The sequence below is a fragment of the Dendropsophus ebraccatus genome, chromosome 15 (assembly GCF_027789765.1).
Source record: "Dendropsophus ebraccatus isolate aDenEbr1 chromosome 15, aDenEbr1.pat, whole genome shotgun sequence".
In the NCBI taxonomy this organism is placed as follows: domain Eukaryota; kingdom Metazoa; phylum Chordata; class Amphibia; order Anura; family Hylidae; genus Dendropsophus; species Dendropsophus ebraccatus.
The window spans coordinates 36,395,965-36,420,213 of NC_091468.1; the positions used below are offsets into that span (position 1 = coordinate 36,395,965).

General features: G+C 41.2%; 1 protein-coding gene across 9 annotated transcripts in view; it reads right to left on the reverse strand.

Annotated features, from left to right (window-relative positions):
- Positions 1 to 393: 393 nt before the first annotated feature.
- LOC138774439 (sodium/calcium exchanger 1) overlaps positions 394 to 24,249 on the reverse strand; it is a 275,568-nt gene continuing 251,712 nt past the window's right edge. For all 9 annotated transcript variants that reach the window (XM_069955305.1, XM_069955309.1, XM_069955308.1 and 6 more), the window contains one exon: positions 394 to 4,209. In XM_069955305.1, the coding sequence (XP_069811406.1) occupies positions 3,833 to 4,209 (377 nt within the window). In that variant the 3' untranslated portion in view covers positions 394 to 3,832. The remainder of the gene's footprint in view (positions 4,210 to 24,249) is intronic.

Sequence of the window (24,249 nt, forward strand, 5' to 3'; positions counted from 1 at the left end):
AGGAAATGTTCACATTCTTTGGGTGTAATATAATGTCCTCAAATATAGGAATATCTAAAATATGAGAGGAAAAAAATCCCAAAAACTACTAACAGCATGGATACTGGTGCCCAAAACACATGAAGTCTCTTATGCCCATACACTTTCAATAGCTGTCGGTTCAACAATCCCAATCCCTGCATACACGTAAATGTCCAGCTGCTTTGGTAGACACCTGTATCTTTTTAAAAATTAAAATTCAACATCATTTGTCAGAAAATGAGGAGGCCTCCATATGTATTAGAAAATCCCGGTCCCACAAGTGTGTGTGACTTGACCAATGTGTATATTTACACATTATATTAAAGGAGCACTCCAGAGGAAAAAAAAATTAAACCAACTGGTGTCAGAAAGTTATAAAGATTTGTAAAATTACTTCTATTAAAAAAATTCTCAATCATTCCAGCACTTATCAGCTGCTATATATCTTGCATGAAGTTTTGTTTCCTTTCCAGTTTGACACAGCGCTCTCTGCTGCCACCTCCTTCTATGTCAGGAACTGTCCAGAACAGCAGCAAATCTCCATTGAAAACCTCTCCTGCTCTGGACAGTTCCTGTTATGGACAGAGGTGGAAGCAGAGAGCATTGTGTCATATTGGAAGAATACACGACTTCCTGCAGTGGTGTATTTTATAATTTATTCGATGTATTTCTAAAAATATTTTTTTTATTGCTTACAACTGGTGCAGCTATTGCTCTGTCACATAGTATCTTTCTATACTAACTGACATTCTGAATATACTACAACAAATTAAAAAAATGTTTGCCTATAAAGAATCTTGATTGTTTGAATCCATTCCATACCACAAACAATGCATTTTGTCTGTTGAATTCTTTTTGTTTCTCTAAGTATGATGAAATTTTTAATGATATGTCTAGTTTTGAGATATTTCTTTTTTCTTCTTCTTATTTCATTCAGTGTAAAAACTACAAATGATGTGGTATACCAAAGATATCATGTTGTCTTTTTAATGGGCCTCAACACAGACAAGAACTGTGTGTCTACAGGAACCAATCAGAATTTATTTTTTTTATTTTCGTCAAAGCCGTTATGACAATAGGAGCAGCAAGAAGATTGGTTGCTATGGTCAGCACCTTCTTGTTCTGTCGGCACGAATGATCATGAATGAGGCTCTATAGCAGGGGCGTCGAACTCATGGCCCTCCAGCTGTTGCAAAACTACAATTCTCATCATGCTTTAGCCTTGGCTGTCCAGGCATGATGGGAACTGTACTTTTCCAACAACTAAGGGCGGCGACTTTGACACCTGTTCTCTGTAGTATATCTGTTGAGTTTCCAGGCAGTTATTTGCAGCTGAATTAAAAAAAAAATCAAAAGTTTGATTAAAATTTTTTTGGGGTTATATTGACCTGATAGGCCTTATTATTACTATATGGGTGTAAAACTTGTGCGTAACAAAGCTGCCACAGGTAGAATTCCATTTTTTGCAAGGGAAATTAAAATTGACACAAGTACCATTTGATGTAGAAGTCTTGCTAGAGGGTATATAAGCTGTAGTCACATAAAGCTGTGTTTAGACATAGCATCCAAGCTTTTCACTTTTCATGTAATGTAACTTTGTGGTCTGCTGCAAGAAGGTGGCAGAAGCTACTTCTACAAAGCAACTAACTCATTTTCAATCATACAATGGCCTTAGTTCCAATTTTTACAACGTATGATAGCCCGTTCTTACTTAAAAACACATTCAACTTTAAAGCTTACTGCCAATCCACAGGGCAAGTGATTGACTGGGTGCTCCATCTGGTTGGCGTGGGTATCCTATTTGTTAAATGCCTGTAAACCAGTACATCACAGTGATGGATATGTAGAACCAATTTTTTCTTCTTCTTATTTTGGGTTCACCTTTTGTGTGTGTGTGTGTGTGTGTGTGGGGGGGGGGGGGGCTTTATAACCAATTTTTGGTTATGACTGTGAAGCTAAACTATGGAGGACAGGGCCATGTAAAGCATCTACTAATGATACCAAAGCCTTGTCTGTAACATTATGAAGAGCTCCAGACTGGTGCAAATATTCACCCATACATCATATAAGGTAAGCATGGCATGTGACGTACCTACATAGTCACCGGCGCAATCCAAGATCTAATAAACAGTGGGTACTAATCTGGGGTTGTTATAGTGCACAGTGTTCAATAGATTTCATAATATAAATATGGAAAAACCTTGGACTACCTCCAATACTGAGCTAGTTATTTGATAACCTAGTTTTTGGCAACAAAATCATTCTTCTGCCACACTAAAACTAACAAAAACTGGACTTAGTGTTGTATAACCTGCACAATATCAGACGTTACTGATCTGACACAGAGAACCACCTATTTCTATTAAGAAAATTGAGACCAAAGCCTATGTATGATGGCTACTTAGGGCTTCAAACCCTTTATTTCCCTTTATAAATTCTATTTTTAAAAAATCCAGTTTTAACTACAAGGCAATGGCACTGCTTTTTGGAAAACAGAACAAAAAATTGTGGAAAATGTGATACGCTAATAAAAAGGTGACATGTTTGTATATTACCCACTAGTTGCAATCCATAGCCTCTATTTACTGTAAAATATATATAAATTCTATTAAATACTTCCTTAAATAATTCTTTAATTACCTAGGCACATTTTTGGTATTTAAATATCTGCACGAGGCCCATATTAAACCCTTCAATGGGCAATGCAAATAGAGAGGCTTACACATCCTTCATCTCTGTTATGCTGCCATACTGTACAGAACCATGCTGAATTTACAGAGGTTGCCTAGATTACCCAATACACAAAACAACCCCCAAACTTTACAAAAGAAAAATAAGTAACAAAAAAAAAAAAAAAAAAAAAAAAAACGAAAACGCAAGGGAAAAAAAAAAACGAAAAACATCCATGTCTTTCACATTCAGTCAACATCGGTTAATGGGGCTAAGTTATAGCATACACAAATACTTTTCATTCATGCAGAATGGTACGCGGAGAACAAAGACATTCCAAGACATGACTATGGTTATGGATGGAGAGGTGTCCAGAAGACTCTTGCATGGATGGCTCTGGATGTGGTCTAGGCAATGGCAGACATATTGCCTAGACCACTATGGGGCTTCTAGTAGGGTCATTTTTATGTAGGAAAAAGACAAATCGGAAAGACTCATTGTAGTTTGGGAGGGAGGAACACATGCTAGTTACAATGCAACAGTTAGTTGGAGAGGAGAAGGCTACTAGTTTTGGTTGTTTTCATTTACCCATTTCTTGTTCACGTACATCTAATATCGTATGGCCAAGTCAAATGCCCTTGAGTTACACTGTAGAGTAATACGTTTCGAGCCCTGAATGTCTTGTCGGCAAACTACTTCTCCATTTGCCTCTTGGTTTAGTTCGCTTTTGACATTTGGATATTCATATATTAGGAAGGTTTTCTTTTCCAGACTCTCACCCCTCTCACTCCCCAATTACATCAACAAAAAAAATAGTTACTAGTAATTCCGGCATCTTTACATTATAACAAAAAGGCCCAAGTAGCATTCAGATTAGTCATTTCAAAAATAAAAGTAGTCAAACATTTATAGTACACTGTTTTAGGTACAGTTGCAAAGATGTCCCTGCATCAATGCCTAGTTCAACATGATGCCCCCGGGTAAGAACCCTTAAATTCTTGCTCCTACCCATTAAAAGGAATGCTTCTACAGTCGCATTCCATCAGCAGGTAAGTGGAAATGGCAATGTCTCTTTTTTTTCCTCTGTTCATTCTACATATATTTATATATATTTATATATTTACTATGTTGGAGTGTTTCTTTAGAAGCCCTGTATGTGGCAGTAGGCTTCCAGAGATGAGAAGAAAATGTACAAGAGCCACAGGAGAGAAAAGAGGGCCGTTGTACAAAGCTTGGCAGTCCGGGGCCCACCCAGCTCACCGCCAATTTCAGGCCGTCGTCTGTATAGCAGGACACCAACGTTTATGAATGCAAAGATGGTGAAAAGAGTGACAGAGAATGCCAGCGTGCCAGGTTGGACTCTAAACACTTCTCCGCGGGCTGTATGGTAAATGGCAGCAATGGACCATGCTACGCCAATTCCCAGGAACACATTCACAGCGTTGCTACCGGTGACATTACCTATGGAGGCATCAGCATATTGATCCTGAATAGCTGCCACTTTGCTTGCAAAAGTATCTGTGGAGACAGAAGGGAAGATACTTGTTACCCAACATAGGACAATTTCTTTTATAAAGAAACTAACAGCAGTTGTGATCGTAAGCAGGTTTGCACTATACTTTTTTTTTCTTTCGTTTTCTATGTTGAAATCAACATTAGAAATATGGCCACTAGGTGTCTCCCTACTCTGCACATGTGTAGAGCTACTGTACGTCCCCATTCAGTAGCAGAGTATACAGGGGGCGCTCGCATTGTATGGTCAGCTCTCCTGTCTCAGATGTCTTTCCTTACATGAGTGAACAAAAGACTGGGGCGTCCTGTGTTTATTCTTTTTTTTTTTTTTTTTACAAAGAAAAGACCAAATATCAGCAAGAAGGGAGCTTGGACCACAGTTTGGCCATATGCAAAAGTAGAAACAAGATTGCGCTACACCAGCCTGCTTCTCCTGTCCAAGTTCTCAATGAAAAAGTATGCAATGCAGCAGTAAAGGAGTCAGCAAAATGTCCCTTTTATTAAAAATCATTTGGACATGAGAACAGCATGACAACACAACGTTTACATGTTTTGGTTGGTGCTTTAATCACAAGACAGTGATGAAGCCAAATTTTTCCCCCAGCAACATTGGCAACATCGGGCAGCTATTGATTAACATCCCCCCCAATCTGCAAAAATTATCAGAAGAATGGTCAGAGGGAGGAAGTGGAGCACCGGAAAGCAGAAGAGGTAGGACCTTTACTGCTCTCCGAATGACCCCTTTAATAGTGTGAATATAATCTATAAATAACAGTAAATATTGATAAATGATCAATAAATAAAAGTGTTTTTTTTATTGTGAAATGGATTGCTATGGAATGAGTTCAGTTTGTCAAATAAACAACATGGTAAACACCTGACAGATCATGAAGCCAATGCATTAAATCCATCCACAGTCATAACTACTATTTGAAAAGAGCAAAAACAATCCAATGTATAATGCTGGGATTATAGCGCTGGGATTGTGTAAATGAGAGTTTTTATGCCGCTTATGACACAATATAATAGACTTTCCTACAGGTTCATCTTGGTGCTGGCTGAATCTGTACAATTTGTGGTGTTTACTGCATAGACAGAACATTGCTTTCCAGGGCATAACCAGACTGAGATTTGTATATTCTTTAGGATGGGCTCATCTGCTGTTTCGCTTGATTTAATCTACTTGCCGGCCACTGCATTTTCCAGTTATTTGCTCTAAATTGCATCCAATGTGGAATAAATGCCTATGATAAAAACAGTCATTTTTACAAATTTTGCTCTTTTGTTACCCATCCAGGCTAGAGGAGAATGAACCTTTTATGTTCCCTTTGCATTTTCCTTGACTCATCAATGCTTTCTGTCGTTTCTGTTGAAATGCAATTTACATGAAGGCTTTTCTTTATTCTTCACTGAATAATCAGTTTTTAATATTCAACATATAACAATCTATTCAGCTCAATGAAGCAGTTTAAAAGACATTTCTCACTTTATTTTTAACTAATTAAAAGTAGGTATGGAAAAAAATGTGTGTTTTGTTTTTTTTTTGTTTTTTTTTCTAGTTGTATCTTTTTTATTCTGTTCCTTACATGATGATGGGGCAGCCATTTTGCCGGAGCTGCAGCAATTAGGTGTAAGATTTTCTTCGCAGAAGACACTATAGACTTTATGTGGTGTCTCACTATTATCTTGAACACGAGAGGAATTAGCCTGGATAGGACAAAGTTACTGTAAAGAAGGTCTACGTATGCTATCTCGCAGTGCAGGTAATTGGGACACCCCCGAACACTTAGCTACGCCCACATAATACCCTTGTAATACCCTGACAGGACGGGTAGCTGGACACTGTAGGGCACAAGGTGGTCAGACACAGTCTAAACACAACTACAAGTAAACTTCTCACTATAAAGTATAAAGTACTTCAAGTTCCGGCAGAGTACACAGCTACATTGGGTTGGGCCTCTTTAGACAAACTCCACTTCTTTACTCTACTCTTTAAGCACCGTTACAACTATCTCTCTTCTACTCTACTTTTGAAGCACCACCTAAAGCACAATGAGTTTAAGCACTAAAGTCTGTGTCAAAGATTTATCTAATCTGCAAAAGTGTGTTGTATTACTGAAGCAATTGACAGAAAAACTGTTCTATTTTTACAACACCGGGACTCTGTCATACTTTGTACGCAACAACACCCATACACACAACACACGTTGGGTTAATTTGATTCTTTTTGTGGGTGGCGGTACTGATAGTCTGGTTAGGTCAGTTGCCACTCAAGATACCCTGACAAGAGCCCAAGGGACCCACTACAACCCGACAGGTCACCGACCATCTTGGGGACACAAACCGGCCATCTACAGAACAGGTACCAATATCGCACCTGGGAGCTGGACTAGCACTGGCGTCACGACAACTAACATCCCTAGCCGTACACCACAGAATTGGCGTCACAGTTAGCTTAACTACTGGCCGAGTACCCCATTTACAAGACCTAATCAATCATACAGACAACCCAAAAGAAAGTCCTGCCTAAACAACATACAGTGCAACAAATCCATATAGAAAAACGAAAAAAATTGCACAATTATTTAGAAGTATAACAAAGTCCTTTATTTACATGTACAAAAAATTAATAAAAACTAAGGAATTTCATGGGAAAAGACACAGATAACACAAGGCCAGAGGGGGAGAAAGATCTCAGTGTGGTAAATCAATATAAAATTTGAAATTATAAGTGCTGCAATATTATGTATACCAATTGCAACACTACCATCTAGTGGTCACTGAAATTATAGCAATGACAAGTGTTTAAAGGGACAGTGTCACATTTTTGAAACATTTTTATTAAAAGGTAATAAGAAAAACTAAGTGTGTTGTATGTTTTATTATTTTTTTTACATAAGGCTTGGGTGTTTTTTAATCAAATTAATGTATACACAGGGGACTGCCATGTTTATAGTGTCTGTGTGTGACGTCATTTCACGACACACACACAGGCACTATACGGCACCTCCAGAACATTGAAGTGAACCGACGGAGTCCGTCTGGTTCACTTACACTGGAGGCTCCGTCACTGTGTACTGCGCATGTGTATAGACATGCGCAGTACACAGCTGAAGTAAATGGGACGGGGTGACGGCGCCATTTTTATGAAGCCCCTGGTTAGTAAGAAGCAGAAGAGGGGAGGAGAGAGACCGCACAGTGAGTGGGCAGGAAAACTCTGTGCAGCTCTCTCCTCTCCCCAGACACACACACACAGTGCCGGACAGGGCGCCCCCCCACTCACCATTCAGCAGACCGTCGCCGCAGGCCAGCCTGGGGAGGGCTTGGTAAGATGGTTCCCCCCAGTACAATTACGGGGCCGGGGTGAGCTTCCGGGATAGAGAGGCTGCAATACACCGGCCCGGAAGCTCACAGCTGCAGCCGCCCGGTGCCGGGACTTCTCTTCTGCTCGGCTGCGGTCATGTGACATTGCGGCACCGCCGAACAGTAATGTCACATGACCGCAGCCGAGCAGAAGAGAAGTCCCGGCACCGGGCGGCTGCAGCTGTGAGCTTCCGGGCCGGTGTATTGCAGCCTCTCTATCCCGGAAGCTCACCCCGGCCCCGTAATTGTACTGGGGGGAACCATCTTACCAAGCCCACCCCAGGCTGGCCTGCGGGGACGGTCTGCTGAATGGTGAGTGGCGGGGGGGCAGCCTGTCACCTGTCACCCCAGCCTGTCACCCAGCCTCTCCTCCATCACCTCAGCCTCTCCCCCATCACCCCTGTCACCTCAGCCTCTCCCCCATCATCCCTGTCACCTCAGCCTCTCCCCTATCACCCCTGTCACCCCAGCCTCTCCCCCATCACCCCTGTCACCTCAGCCTCTCCCCCATCACCCCTGTCACCTCAGCCTCTCCCCCATCACCCCTGTCACCTCAGCCTCTCCCCCATCACCCCTGTCACCTCAGCCTCTCCCCCATCACCCCTGTCACCTCAGCCTCTCCCCCATCATCCCTGTCACCTCAGCCTCTCCCCCATCACCCCTGTCACCCCAGCCTCTCCCCCATCACCCCTGTCACCTCAGCCTCTCCCCCATCACCACTGTCACCTCAGCCTCTCCCCCATCACCCCTGTCACCTCAGCCTCTCCCCCATCACCCCTGTCACCTCAGCCTCTCCCCATCATCCCTGTCACCTCAGTCCCCTTTATTGTCACCCAGTGTCACCCCTCATCTATACCTGTACTACTACACCTCTTATCCACTATACCTACACTACTACACCCCCTATCCACTATACCTCCACTACTACACCCCTTATCCACTATACCTCCACTACTACACCCCTTATCCACTATACCTCCACTACTACACCCCTTATCCACTATACCTCCACTGCTACACCCCCTATCCACTATACCTCCACTACTACACCCCTTATCCACTATACCTCCACTACTACACCCCTTATCCACTATACCTCCACTACTACACCCCTTATCCATTATACCTCCACTACTACACCCCTTATCCACTATACCTCCACTACTACACCCCTTATCCACTATACCTCCACTACTACACCCCTTATCCACTATACCTCCACTACTACACCCCTTATCCACTATACCTCCACTACTACACCCCTTATCCACTATACCTCCACTACTACACCCCTTATCCACTATACCTCCACTAATACACCCCCTATCCACTATACCTCCACTAATACACCCCTTATCCACTATACCTCCACTACTACACCCCTTATCCACTATACCTCCACTACTACACCCCTTATCCACTATATCTCCACTACTACACCCCCTATCCACTATACCTCCACTACTACACCCCTTATCCACTATACCTCCACTACTACACCCCTTATCCGCTATACCTCCACTACTATACCCCTTATCCACTATACCTCCACTACTACACCCTACATAGATGGAGGCACAAACATGATTTCCTATACTATATGGGGCCTCTGTTACACTGGAAAGCAATACAGTTGTTGTCTAAAATATTAAAATAGTATCTGATGCTGCAGGGAGAAAATGTTCTGTTTATTTAGCAAAAAAGGGAAAAAAATCGAGATTTAAATCGAGAATCGTCCAAAATTGTTAAAAAATCGAGATTTTATTTTTTGCCCATATCGCCCAGCCCTATATATATATATATATATATATATATATATATACACACACACACATACACACACACACACACACACACACACGAGTACAGACTATTGTTCTCTGGTGTCCGCAGTATTACACAAGTAGAGGAGATAGATAGATATAGATAGATAGATAGACAGATATAGATAGATAGAGATCTATCTATCTCCTCTACTTGTGTAATACTGCGGACACCAGAAAATAATAGTCTGTGTGTGTATATATATATATATATATATATATATATATATAATATTTATAGGAGAGTACAGGCTATTGTTATCTGGTGTCAGCAATGTCCCATATTACACAGGCAGAGGAGGTATATTTATATCTCCTCTGCCTGTGTGATGTGTTTGACACTGCGGACACCAGAGAACAATAGCCAGTACTCTCCTGTGTGTGTATGTGTGTGTATATATCTATATTTACACCTCCTCTACCTATGTAATCTGTGACACTGCAGACACCAGAGAACAATAGCCCAGCCCCACTGCTACAGCCTACAACTACTACCCCCAGCCTCCTAGCCCCACTGCTACAGCCTACAACTACTACCCCCAGCCTCCTAGCCCCACTGCTACAGCCTACAACTACTACCCTCAGCCTCCCAGCCCCATTGCTACAGCCTACAACTACTACCCCCAGCCTCCTAGCCCCACTGCTACAGCCTACAACTACTACCCTCAGCCTCCCAGCCCCACTGCTACAGCCTACAACTACTACCCTCAGCCTCCCAGCCCCACTGCTACAGCCTACAACTACTACCCCCAGCCTCCCAGCCCCACTGCTACAGCCTACAACTACTACCCCCAGCCTCCTAGCCCTACTGCTGCAGCCTACAACTACTTCTCCCAGTCCCACTGCTACAGCCTACAACACTACTACACCCAGCCTCCCACCAGGCTATCACTACTACACACAGCCTACCACTACTACAACCAGACTGTGGACACCAGAGAGCAACAATAGCCTGTATTCTCATATATATATATATATATATATATAGTATATATACCTTCTACCTGTGTAATGTATATACACTGCTGACACCAGAGAGCAATAGCCTGTGCTCTCCTGTATATATATACTACCTGTGTAATGTGTGACACCAGAGAACAATAGCCTGTATTATATACCTACTCTAAATATAATTATGATAGTGCTGTGTCCTGGATTGGGGGGGGGCTAAAAGCGAATTCCGCACAGGGCGCCATCAACTCTAAGGCCGGTCTGAGGACCATGCGGCAGCGGCGGCTCTTGTACATATGACTTGGCTATTGCTGAAGCGCTTTCCATGGCCCATACACCAAGAGGACAGAGATGAGACCTGAGTGTAACAACAATACTATGTGCATGTTGGGGATGGGCGCTGAGAAGTGTGAGCAGGTGACCTGTATGTGGTTCTGCAGCAGGTTAAGGTGTATTAGGAGGTTCTGCAGCAGCTGAGGTTTATTTAGAAAGGCTAGGGACACACTTGTATCTGTACTGCTGTGCAGACAACAACAAAATGGCGCTGCCCAGCAGTACACATAATAGCACCTTTCCCCTCTTTGTTTCCCTGTGAAAAGAGGAGGGAGGTGATGATGTCACTGCAGTTGAGCAGAGACTGCCTCTTTTTTTCAGCAGCTGGCTTTCAGGCTGCTTTTACCAGCATTTTCCTGCTGGAGCTCCCCCTGGTGGCCATCACTGGGAAATATGAAAAATTAGATCGTAAATTTTTCATATTTCCTTACATGTAAAAAAAATGAAAAACACATATAAATTAACAAAAAAAATAACAAATTCAGTTTTAACACTTTCAAATTTTTTTTTTTACTTTGCGACACATTCCCTTTAACCTGCAATGCAGTGACAGCATGGATGTAGTGTAATATGATATAGTATAATGGAGGAGAGACTGTTTGTAACCCCTCAGCGGCCAGCCAGGTAATGAATAGAGCACCACAAGTAAGGCCCTACAGATTCCAATTCCTATGCGACCACACAAGTGAAAAACAAACCAACACTGAGATCTTACCCCCGTCCGGCCCACCAGCCCGACGCACGTTTCGCTCACTTCATCAGGAGCTAATGGACATGATAACAGCCATACATATATATATACACACAAAAACCTCCAATGGAGGTTTTTGTGTGTATATATACATGCAATAAGATTTCCTCAGGGCTTTTCACTTAGCTTCCCCAGACTCATGAAAAGCAGCTCATTACAATCTAAGCAGGGATGTATCATGGGATTTGCTATTCAGGAACAGAATGATAATCCCTGTGGGACTTGCCATGACAGTTGCCACCCAGTTTCCCAAATAATATCTGTATAACAATACATCAGCTGAACAGAAACTTTAAGGGGGTTGTCTGATTTACAGCCCTCTCGGGTAATCTGTAAACAAAATACAGTATATGGCTATGTTCACACTGTAAAAAAAAAAAGAGAGAAAAGGCATACGCTGCCCAATACACATACATTTATCAAGACAGGCGTACAAGTATGTTAGTCTTAAATAAAGCCCTACCCCCTTTTCTCGTCTGGATTTGCTAAGAGGCGCAAACCTCTTAGTACAGCTGGCCGACCTTGCGCCTGGCGAAGGCGTACACCTAAATAAATCAGGTGCAGTAGGAGGCCATGCCTTGTCGTACCTTGTTGTGCCTTATGGGACGGCAGAGGATATGGCAGGTGTACGTCATTAAAAAGGGGCGACCCGACCTTTTTTCATGGCATACATCAAGGGCGCATAATAATAACCCCCTCCTTAAATTTTTTTTTGCAGTGTTAAGCACTCTGGTTTACTCTGCACAATATGTTCAGAGTACTGTCCTGATTACATGTCCGGGCACCCTACACCCAATCACTAGCATAAGGCCAGTGACTGGCTACAGTGTGTTAGGACGCATTATGATTGCTGTCAACGAGTCAACAATGAGGACTGGAGCAGTGTTGCCGTACTCAGCAAGGATAAAAAAAGGTGAGCATACCATATTTTTCTATTTTTAAAAGAAGAGCCAGTGGAGCCTCATTTAAGAGTCTCGAAACACAGGACTAGCCAGATATCCCTCTGGGAAGGACAAGACTCTTAAATGAGGCTCCAGGGGCTCTTCTTTTACATATTCATGTTTCTCAGGGAGCAATGCACCTAGGATTTTACTGCATTGAGCGCTTTAACCGGTAGCCGTCAGTGTTATCGTTTGACTGGTCTCCCTGAGATCAGCATTCGGTTTCTCTTATATATTCTATTATTTGACCATAGTAGCAGGCTGTAATTTTTTTTTAAATAACTGAGTCAACCTCCAACAAGTGGACGGTAGCCTATAACTAGCATCCAACATATATTTGCTAGTGATTCCAGTGGAGATTTCTCTTATTGCACATTCCTGATATAATCACACTGGCCCTGTTATTTATTCTGTTCATTGTTTTACTGCATCTACATCTTTTAATACAGAAAAGAATCAAAGCTTCAGGATTTTTCTTTGATGGCACCGAGGCTTTGAGAAAGTAATGCACTTTTTTCAGAGTGACAAGGTGCAGACATTGTATGCTTTAAACATTTACATGGCATCAAGGGTTCCTTTATAAAAGAATGGAAGCTGAAATTTAGATGTGCCAATGTAAAACTGTAATGCATTCCTCTACAATACAGTCAGTAACTCTGATGCCAACATCATTGAACTTTCATGATAAAAAAAAAAGTTGCTTCTAGTAAGTTTTTAAATGGGCTAAATTTATAGTAGGTAGTAGGTAAGAAGAGTTTGATGCTCGCTTTGGGTGCACGCACACTACGGAATCCACGCTGATAACATCTTGCGGATTCCGCCACTCGCCCTTGCGTGCTCCAGCTTGACTCTCCGCCCATGCCATATACTCCATTTTATGCTCAGGCAGATTCTGCTGTCGGCCGAAAGAATTGACACATGCGTTCACACTATGGAATCCCTGAGGAGAACATCCAATGGATTCTGCTGTGTGCCCCCGTGGGCTCCTGCTTGTCCCGCTTGGATGTGAACATGTCCATTCTTCAGCGTAGAGAGAGAAGGCATGCAAGCTTCCCATAGACAGTCATTATGACACAGAGGCTGGTGGGAATGCCGCCAGTTTTGCTCTGTGTGCACTTAGCCTAAACTGTTGAGCCCTGATCTAAACAAAGACCTGCTTTCTACCCCCAAACACTCTTAACCAACACAATCCTAGGAAGAGGACGAAAGAAGAAAAAAAAAGCCCTATAAACACTTAAACGTAATCAGACTTAACTCTTCTTCCCCCAAACCTTAGTATACTTTCTAACTGACTTGCCTGATGCTTTTCCTACAAGTATTTCTTCATAGTTTTTGACCTTATTAGAAAGAGATCGCCACTCCTCTAATGGTGGGGCAACAGACCCCATCCAATACCTGGAAATTACCATCTTAACTAGTGCACAAAACCTGTTTAACCCTTTAAATTTCGATTTTTGCACTTCCGTTTTTTTCCTCCTTGTGCTTAAAAGGCCATAGCAGTTGCATTCTTTCACCTAGAACCCCACAGTAGCCCTTATTTTTTCCCCACTAATTGTACTTTGCAATGACAAGCTGAATTTTTTCATAAAGTACACTGCAAAACCAGAAAAAAAATGAAATTGAAAAAAAAAAAACACATTACGGCGCTGACCCCGGCCGGTGAGAGATGTGTGGATCGCTCCTCCAGGACTACGTCCCGGGGGGGGGGGGGATCCTTAATTGAGCGTATCTTAATATTTGATTATCCATTACCCCACAATTACGATCATTGCTGCATACACACGGAAAGATTATCACTTTAATTCGAACGATATAACAATTTTTTGCACAATAATCTTTCTGTGTAATAGGGCCCTTAGTGTGTTGGAGTCACACTCATCTATAAGCTTGACCACTGTGTAAGGACTGAATAATACTACCATTTCTATGATCCTACCCAACTTTTCCCCACCCAGTGTGCCCCAAGTAATAAACCCACTTTGGTTGGTAGATTAAGATGTGCCCCTAGTATGTAAGTAGGTCTCCCAGTAAGTGGATAGATGCCCTTTTTATGTAGATAATAACCCAGTATGTAGATAGGCTTCTAAACATGTGGTTAAGTGTCCTACGTGTAGGTAGATGGGCCTCCTGGTATGTAGATAGGTGTCCTCGTAGGTTGATAGGTTTCTCAGTAAGAGGATGGGTGTAAGCTGTATGTACATAGATCCCTCAGTGGGTTAACAGGTGTCCCCAGAACATAGATAATTCTCCCACTATGTAGTAACGTGCATTATGGTCTCATTGTATCTCTGTACCCATGGAGACCCAAACTTACAGATTAAGGCCATGTTCCCACCGCGTAAGTCTCGTAATAATCACGGCCGTTGTAACAACGGCCGTGATTACTACAGTACTTACGTAGTGCTGCCTTCTAACAAATCCCGGCCGGAGTGTAAGACCATGTTCCCACCGCGTAAGTCTCGTAATAATCACGGCCGTTGTAACAACGGCCGTGATTACTACGGTACTTACGTAGTGCTGCCTTCTAACAAATCCCAGCCGGAGTGTATACACATAGTATACACTCCAGCCAGGAACCTTAGCGGTGCCGCAAGAAACTGACCTGTCAGTGCACACAATGGAGCGTGCGGCTCCAGGCGCACGCTCCATTGCGAGCGGCGGGGAATTCGGGTGCGGCCGCTGGCCCGCATCCGAATTCAGTGGCAGTAAAGATCATCCGTCCAGTACTGCAGTACCTGCCAGGATGATCCCTTCTGACGCCGTTCTGTGACTTGGCTGGGTCACAGAACAGACAGTCTCTTACTACGTGTGAACACAGCCTAACGGTGGATCTTGCTGCTGATTCTGAAGTGGTCTGTCATAACATGTACACTTTAATTTTTGGCTAACTAAATCTTTAGACTACTTATGACTATTTATAGGAGGGTCTTTTAAACACAGTATTGTAATGACGTGTATAATGATGCATATTGAATACATATGTACTGTAGCTAACATCTTCTTGGTTTGGCTTTTATAGCTGCTTTCCGGCTCAAGTCATATAGCATATAATACAGGTTAATGACACTAACCAAACAACTAAAACCTTTCATCTTTAATGTGCAGTCAAGCACAAAGTAAGACAAAGTAAGGCAGATACTGGGCAGCACTAAGTACACTAGCACATCATGGTAAAGCCAGATCACAGCAAGTAGCTGAAAGCCACTGGCACACACTTCTCAAGTTTAGTAACAAAATAGAAATATACAGAGAAGTTACCTAATCTTACACTTCAACCAATCTCTGTAAGGGGCCAAAACTGCTCCAGGTAAAATAAAAACTTAGGCAATCAAAAAGTATAACAATGTGATAAAAAGGAAAGTCAGAATATTTAAATAGTATATATATATATATATATATATATATATATACACACACACACTTTATCAACCAGTATTTTATTATTGCTCCATTGCATTGAAAATGAAGCATAGCTACTGTTTTGATTCTACAGATCCTATATGGTCTAATGTCTCTATGGCAACAGACTACAAAGAAACACTGAGTAGTCTGACATTGTAGCCATAGTTTTTTTGATTGCCTTACTTTTCTGAACTACCAAATGAGTGTTAGCAAAAACAAGGGACAGATGGAAGGGGGTGTGACTTCAGGATGAGACTACACATTTGTTATCTGTTACCATAGTTACATATATTATAGATCTGCACAGTAGAAGGAAAAGAAACAGCAAGTCTGCTTACTAAATCCTGTTATCACTGCTCTAATAGGCCACAAAGAAAGGTGTTGACAACCCCTCTAAGGCTATGATCAGGCATTAACTGCATGGTTTTTGACACTCTCATTGACTTGAATGGGAGATGGGGACCAGGAGTGATATGTGACTTTATTCTTTGTGGACCTTCAGAAGAGGATCCCAGTGGTGACCATGAAAAGATATCTGCAGTGCAGTGTTGAACACAAGCAAAGTTTTTGCTTGGGGGCATATATTATAAAAATATTTTTCTAACCCTGTACGGAGACTCAAGGGCCTATTACACAGAGAGATTATCTGCCGGATCAGGCTAAATGAGGAAAATATTGCTCTGTGTAATAAAAACAATGATCAGCCGAGGAGTGAGAAATTGTTGTCATCGGCTGACTTTCCACAAGTTTCAAAATCATCACCTTCTGGCTGTGCATCACCTATAAACCTGAATAAAGGGGTATTCTGGTGTCAGTAGAAAATAATAAAGAAGTTATGCTTACCTCTCCACGCTCCCTTCTGTCCTCCTGTCATCTCTCCGGGTCCCCCTGAATGCAGCCACCACCAACACTTTAAAACTGTCTCTACAATGACAGCCCAATTAGCCAATCACTGAACGAGTCAAGACTGTCACTGCAGAGACAAGTTTGAAAGTGTCGTTGTCAGCGATCAGCAGGGGACCCAAAGACAAGGCAGGAGGACACCAGGGACCCACGGAGAGGTAAGCATAGCTTCTTTATTATTTTCTATATACTGATGCTGAGGACCTCTTAAACGAAGGACTGCACAGACATTGCTAACGATGTCCGCGCAGCTCTGGTCTCGCAATTATGGAGCTGGGTAATGCCCCTAAATATTGGGCTGTGTAATACAGCCTTTAGAAGCCAGATGGCAGTATTCCTAGTAAGAAGTAAACATTATAGATTCATGTTTTAATCCATTTTGTATCAGACCATACAATGTAATTTCTGATGTTTAAGCAGGCGATTCATTTAAGCCAAAATCTAACACATATGTATTGGATTATACTCATTTAATAAGTTGAATAAACATAACTGTTTACACACTAATCCCAAGCCTTACATACTGGAGTTTTAACTGTGAGCCAGACTGCACAGACTTGCAGACAGTAGACTCTAGACCTAACCTTGTAAATTTTAACTTCAGATGTCAAAGTCATTTGACCAAAGTTGGCCCAATTTCCCGGTGCATAACAAACATATGCATGGTGGTTCCTGAAGTACAGTAATATATACCATCTCCGAGATAATTAACTCTTTGGGGATCCAACTGGCTTTAGTGCTAGCAGACTCTGAGTTTTGGCTTTGAAATGTCATTAAAGTTGTTTCTCGTGCATTGCTACTTCTTAACAGACTTTCGAGCTTCAAGCATACAATATAAAGATGTCTCATAGATATTGGTATTTCCTGACTGCCTCGAAAGTTGGACTGCCAACGTATTAAGTCACACCGGCGGCTGCCACGTTTGAATACAAACCACCCAATTTGTTATTTCCAGTAAAAAAATTTTTTACTGTCATATGAAATGAGTTATAATCTGTGGAAAATGACTTTCCGAACCTTTATTTAGGGGGTTGTGCGGAGCCAATAAACAGTTGAAAACGTCTAAGTCTACATTAATTTTATCACGATGGAGAAATCATTGTTTATTATTGAGAGAAGGGTATAGACTTATAGAATTGGGAGTTTTCTTATAGTCTACCTAGTTGACAATCCTCTTTCTTTAGATGCTTCAGAATTTTTGGAGTGCACAAGATTGGGTATGATCTAGAAGTGTTATGGAGCCAAACAATGAAAACAATTCAGTAACATGCCAGAAAGTTACAGTAATAGACTTAAATCCCATAGGAAAGTTTATAATGGCTGCAGTCAGGAGTTGCTCTTGGCCCTGGAGATCCATTGATGGCTCATTAACTTTACTATCTGGCATGCAGTACTTCACTTTCCCTATAGTGGCGCTGCAAGGAAAATGAGCAATTACACAGCAGCTCCCGGCTATAGGATTCCACAATTTAGACCGGTTTTTCAAAGCCTCTTTTGGTTTGCTGCCCTTTATTACCAACCCGATAAACTAACATTCAGTATTTTCCCTTGTTTCCCTTTGGGTTTGTTTGTATCTTCTTTTATCCTGCAGCTTCATGTAAAGTTTTTCTTTTTTGTTTGTTTCCAACATTTGGCAAAGAAACAATTTAACAGGTTGAAAAAGTCTTGTACAGCAGACTTTTTCTGAAGCTATCCGTATATGCAGAAACATAACTTTTATAGTAGAGGAGCCTTTAGGCCCCCATGTGTGACTTCACCATCTGCACCCCCTATAGTAAGGGCCCAATTACACAGGGTGATTATCTGTCTGAGTAATAGGCACAACAATCAACCCATCTATGAGTTCTTGTTTCCCAACTGATTCCAGCACAGACTTGTCAAAAAATCCTTGTTCGTCTGCTGCAAATCATATAAAAGGGGATTTGTAGGCAAAAAAATGAAGCCAAAAGGCTTTGATTATTTATGCGTCTATACTTATGCACTTATGGTGGTGAAACAACATAATAAGCTCCCAAAGGCTATGTTCACACAGCTTAGCTAAGTTTGGACTTTAATAGTGATCATTATAAATCTTTGAAAAAAATAGCGTGTGAACATAGCCTTAAAGGGAAACTATCAGCAGATTGGAAAAATCTAACCTGCTGATATGTTCCTACTGTGCATGGGGCGCTGAGGATGAAGGTACGCTAAGCAGTTTATTCCCTGGGCTAATTAGGCATTTGGTTGCACTCGGGGTGGAACTACCACACCCAGTGCAGCGATCCGCCCCTGGTCCATTCTAATGAATAACAGCAGAGTGGGCCGGCTGGGGTGGACCCGTAGTCCCATACCAGGGCACCAAAATGCCTAATTAGCATAAGGGTCAAACTCCTAATAGCACAGAAACAGCACAGAAGATAAAAGTTAAGAAACTTACATTCAACCCTGTGCACAGTGGAGACATATCAGCAGGTAAGATACTTCTAACCTACTGATACTTTCCCTTTAATGTGCTCCGTTCTTGCTGAGTCTGGGTCAGCCAGTCTAAAAGGGCCCTTACTCCTGATTACATAAATTAGTAGTCACTCCTTGGGAAGACAGGTAGTTAACCTGAGCTACTACTGCAAAGTTTACACATAGGCTTTAAGAAATCTTCCATAACTGCACAAATAAATTGACATGCAAATAGTATTTGGAGAGGGAGAAATTGACGGTATTTTAGTTAGAATATCTAATATTAGAGAAGAGCTCTAGCAATGTTGTGATCATCGACTTCCTTATTTGCATGTAGATGACACTGAGCCCAGTGATGCAAGAAATGCAGAATGTAAGTCATCAAAAAGCAAAACTGTATTAGCAATTTCCCTGTTTCAGGTTTCTACCTAAAAAGAATATACTTACAATACAAGAGAAAAGCAATTTACATAAGGCATAGGCCTAATCTTGCATGGAAAAAGCAATGCTAATTCTGAAATATAAGACCTTACCCCTGTAAGACAGTATAATGGGGAGGGGGGAGATAAAGATGGCATTGCTAAGAAACATGAGTGTGAGCCTGAGGACAGAATGACAGAAAAGATGGGATGTTCTCTACCTGTCTTAATGATAAAGTATGTTATAATACAAGAAGACGTGAAAGCATCCATCCATATGACCTTCAGACGACTTTGTCTCTGCATGAGGTAGTTTAAAACAACCAATATAAAGTAAAAACAAAGTGCGGAGAAGGTGCAGAGTAAAATCTTTTGTAGCGGCTTAAAGCTAATGTAATTTTAATATTCAAATACCTTTCATCATAGGCCCAGTGTATCTGATAAGTAACTGGGATAAGTTCCACAAGCTGGCTATATATATGTCACACATATGGTATAGGCTTAACATAATCCAGTAACACTTTAAATTGGAGATTCCCTAAACATCTTACACTAAGCTGTATGTTCCTAAATCCTGTGAAAACTGTGATTAACTGAATATCCTATAATAAAAAACAGCAAGGCAATGTCCAAACAGTCATGAACATAACAAATTGATAATATACAACTGTATTTTCCTTATGGCAGCCAGCAGAATTGTGAATACAGCTCTGGAGTATAACACAGGATCAGTAACATAATACCGCTCAATAACCAATTGGGTGTTACAAGTTAAGAGCATGTCGATACACTGTCTGACACTATGCCCCCAACTGGTAACACCCAACTAGTTGTACGTTTCTAGTAAGAATAACAGAGGAACGACACATCATAAACCTTTAGGAAAAGATGTTCTTATTGTTGTTATTTCACTGGGAATACATGCATCTACTAACACTGAAAGGTCAGGAGAGACCACAGGCACTCTTTAAATAGAATATATATGGGCTGTGACTGATATGCCCACCCGCTCCTGTCACAATGCCTCCTTTTGAATATTCATTTGTCCCTCTGCAAAAAAAAAGTGTTATTAAAGGAGCGGGTGGACGTAATGGTGCCCCCAGGGGTAAGATATTGCCCCAAGTGTACGGCCTTGTTAGAACATTAAAAGGGTTATGCAGGCTTACAAAAAGCAAGGCCACTTTCTTGCAAAAACAGCGCTACCCCTGTCCCCTGGTTGTGTATGGTATTGCAAGTGAGCTCCATTTACATTAGTAGAATTCAGCTGCAAAACCAGAACAGGACAGGAAGAAAGCATCTATGTTTTTCTAAGTGTTGACAGCTCCTTTAAATACTGAAAAATGGTGCGAAAATCAGTGAGAAACATTAAAAGTAGCCTCATCCTCTGTAACAAGCGCCTACGTCTGATACTGTAACATACAGCCTATATTTTAGCAGGTTAGTATGGTCTAAGATTGACGTTATCATTTACTTTTTTGTCTGGTTCAGAGAAGTCAAAGCCAGGGGCAGATTAACATTACCATAAGCCCAGGGCTATTCACCAAGTTTGGCCCCTCCACCACACTGTAAGTATTGCAGCACTAGTGTGGTGTTCATAGTACAGGATAGATAATGTCTCATTTACCATGTACCTTTAGGGTATAAACCCACACACCGTATATGCAGCGTATTTACTACTGCGATACGCAGCAAATACGCAACAAATACGCAGCAAATACGCAGCAGATTAGATCTAAATAACTGAACACAGCATCAAATCTTCACCATCACATCTGCTGCGTATTTGCTGCGTATTTGCTGCGTTTTTGCTGCGTATACGGTGTGTGGGTTTATACCCTTAAAGTTTTATGAAAAATGAATATCAGGCAGCAAGGTGCTCACTTTTTATTTTCTAAATTACTTTAATTTTGAATTTGGTGCCGCTCCCAGCTGTCTGTACCTGTGACTCAGGAGGCCGAGCTTCCTGATCAATTTCCAGATTGAGCCCCAGTGTTATGTTTTTCTATGGCGCAAAGCTCGAAACGGGTGTCAGTAACGGGTTTAAGTATAAAATAATGTCCTAACCCGCACTCCAGACTGGTGGCCCTGTATCCTCCTGCCCCCACCCCAGACTGGTCACTCTGTACCCCTCTCTTCACTAATTGTCTTCCTTTTTCCTTTTCCACATACCTGCAACTTTAGTATTTATTCTCCATAGTGCAGACTGTGCAGGACCTGTGGTGACATCTTAGTCACATGTTACAGTCCTTCAGTATGTTCTCTAATGTTACTGAATTGTCTCCTGGCTGCAATTTTGGCCTGATTTGTGCAAAAATGCAATTATCATGGCAGAACTGTAGCCAGGATACAATATACCACTGAAAGTATAAGTCTGTTTGGGTGGCCATGGCCCCCCCCCAGGAGCTCAAGGCCCCGGGCTACCGCTTATAACTTACCTATTATAATCCGCTACTGGTCAAGGCAACCATTCACTAGACAATGGGTATCATGTACAACTCTTATTTTTTTTTAAAAAGTTGCCTAAAACACAACTCTTCCAATATAGTACATTGGCCTTCACAACTGATTTGCCCAGGATGCTCTTGGTGCCTTTCCATACCTGATCTTGGATCAGGTGGGAGAACAATGTGATAGGGACAGAATAAAGAACCAGTCAAAAAAGGACTGGAAATATAGAAAGATACTTCAGTTTGAATCACATAGACCATAGGTTTTTAAATAAGTCTATCAGTAAACATTAAGCATATGGCCATGGGTTACCTCTCTGCCAGGAATATATTCTGTCTAGAAAAAAAAAAAAAATTATACAAAGACTATGTCACACCATGTAAGAAAAGTTCACATGGACAGACCTTGCCGACTAGAAATATTCCAGCATATGTATCATATTGACATTACCAGCACAGGTGGCTCCCTTCACATACGCAGATAATAAAGTCCTAGGGGTCACATTATATATATTTTATAGACATACCAGGCCAGCATTTCTATTCATTATTGCAATCCTTTCATGACATGACCAAATGTGGGATGAGAACCTATGAACTGATGAAGCTATAGCCGTTGTTTGGCAACTGAAAAATTGCTTCAAGAGGAAGTCTATTAAGATGTTTATAACGTTAAATCAGTGCTGTGAATAATTTATTGGATGGGGAAAATTCAATCTCCTGCCGAACACGGAGCTGATGATAAAAACAGATACATGTTTTATGTGCTTGGACTCTTTATTATTTTTCCAACAAACCGATTTAAAAAGAAAAAAAAATATCAAAATTCTAGAAGGGGATTTGACATTTATTATGAATATTGAATATTGCTAACGCAGGTCTTTTTTCTTAGGCCGTTCATCGCCTCCTAATATTAATGTATATTTAAACACTACGATCCTTTCTCAGCATCGCTTTCTCAACCTGCGCCACCGGGGATTAGTGAAATCGCCTTCCTTACCGACTGATGGACAATACAGATCTTAGTAATATTAGTATATTATATTGTTTTAAAGAAATATTTTCTTAGCCAAGTACACAGTGTGCAAATATATAAGCTGGAAAATTTCCAATTTCTCAGTGATTAGTACTTGAATAAGGAAATACATAAACTGAACCAGTGATCTGTCAGTATATAAACATATAAGCTGCCACTGTAAAAGGAATACTCAGGCAAAAATCTTTTTCATTAAAATAACTGCTTTCAGAAAGTTACTTAAATTTGTAATTTACTTCTATTTAAAAATCTCCAGACTTCCCATACTTATCAGCTGCTCTATGTCCTGCAGGAAGTGGTGTTTTCTTTCCAGTCTGACAAAGGCTGAGGTGGCAGCAGAGAGCACTGTGTCAGACTGGAGAGAATACACCGCTTCCTTCAGTACATACAGCAGCTGATAAGTATGGGAAGGCCTGAGATTTTTTTAATTGAAGCAAATTACAAATCTATATAACTTTCTGAGACCAGTTCATTTGAAAGAAAAAGATTTTCACCAAAGTACCCCTTTAATTGTATGTGTCAAGGCATAATGAACCTACGTAGACAATAGACTTGATTGTAAAAGCTAAATCTACAGTTGTGTCGGTGGAGTAATCATTTGATAAAGTTATGGGACCATTTAAATGCCCTGGCAATGGCCTTCAATCTTGTCTGCAAAATGCCACTTACAGCAGCCTGAGGTGGAGACATTAAGTTAGATTGATTATTTAAAGCTGTTGCACATTTTTTTTTAAAGAAATCAACAAGGTTGTGATCGCAAGCAGTTTTGCAATATACTCTATTTTTTTTTTAGTTTTTTTATAACATTTAACCCCTTCTCAACCTAAGGTCAGTAATGCACAGATGTCCAGGTCACAATGAAGCAGCACATTCCTCCTCGCCTTCTAAGAGCCATATCGGTTTTATTTTTCCACCTACAGGGCTGGTTGAAGTGTAATTTTTTTGCGCCATGATCTCTAATTTGTATTGGTATTATATTGGTGTAAAAGAATTTTTTTTGTTTGTTTTTTTCCCTCTTTTCGTTTACGCTGTTCACCATGAGGGAACAATATTGTTATATTTTAATAAATCAGTCAATTCTGCATGCTACGATGTATAATATGTTTATTTATTTTACATATTTTTATAACAGCGGTAAGGAAATCTCCTCCGCTTGTCAGGGAAAGTGATCGGGACTCCTGCAGTCAGTAACAGGTACTGTCACTATCACTGACTTCATTAAATGCTGCGATTGCTATAGATCG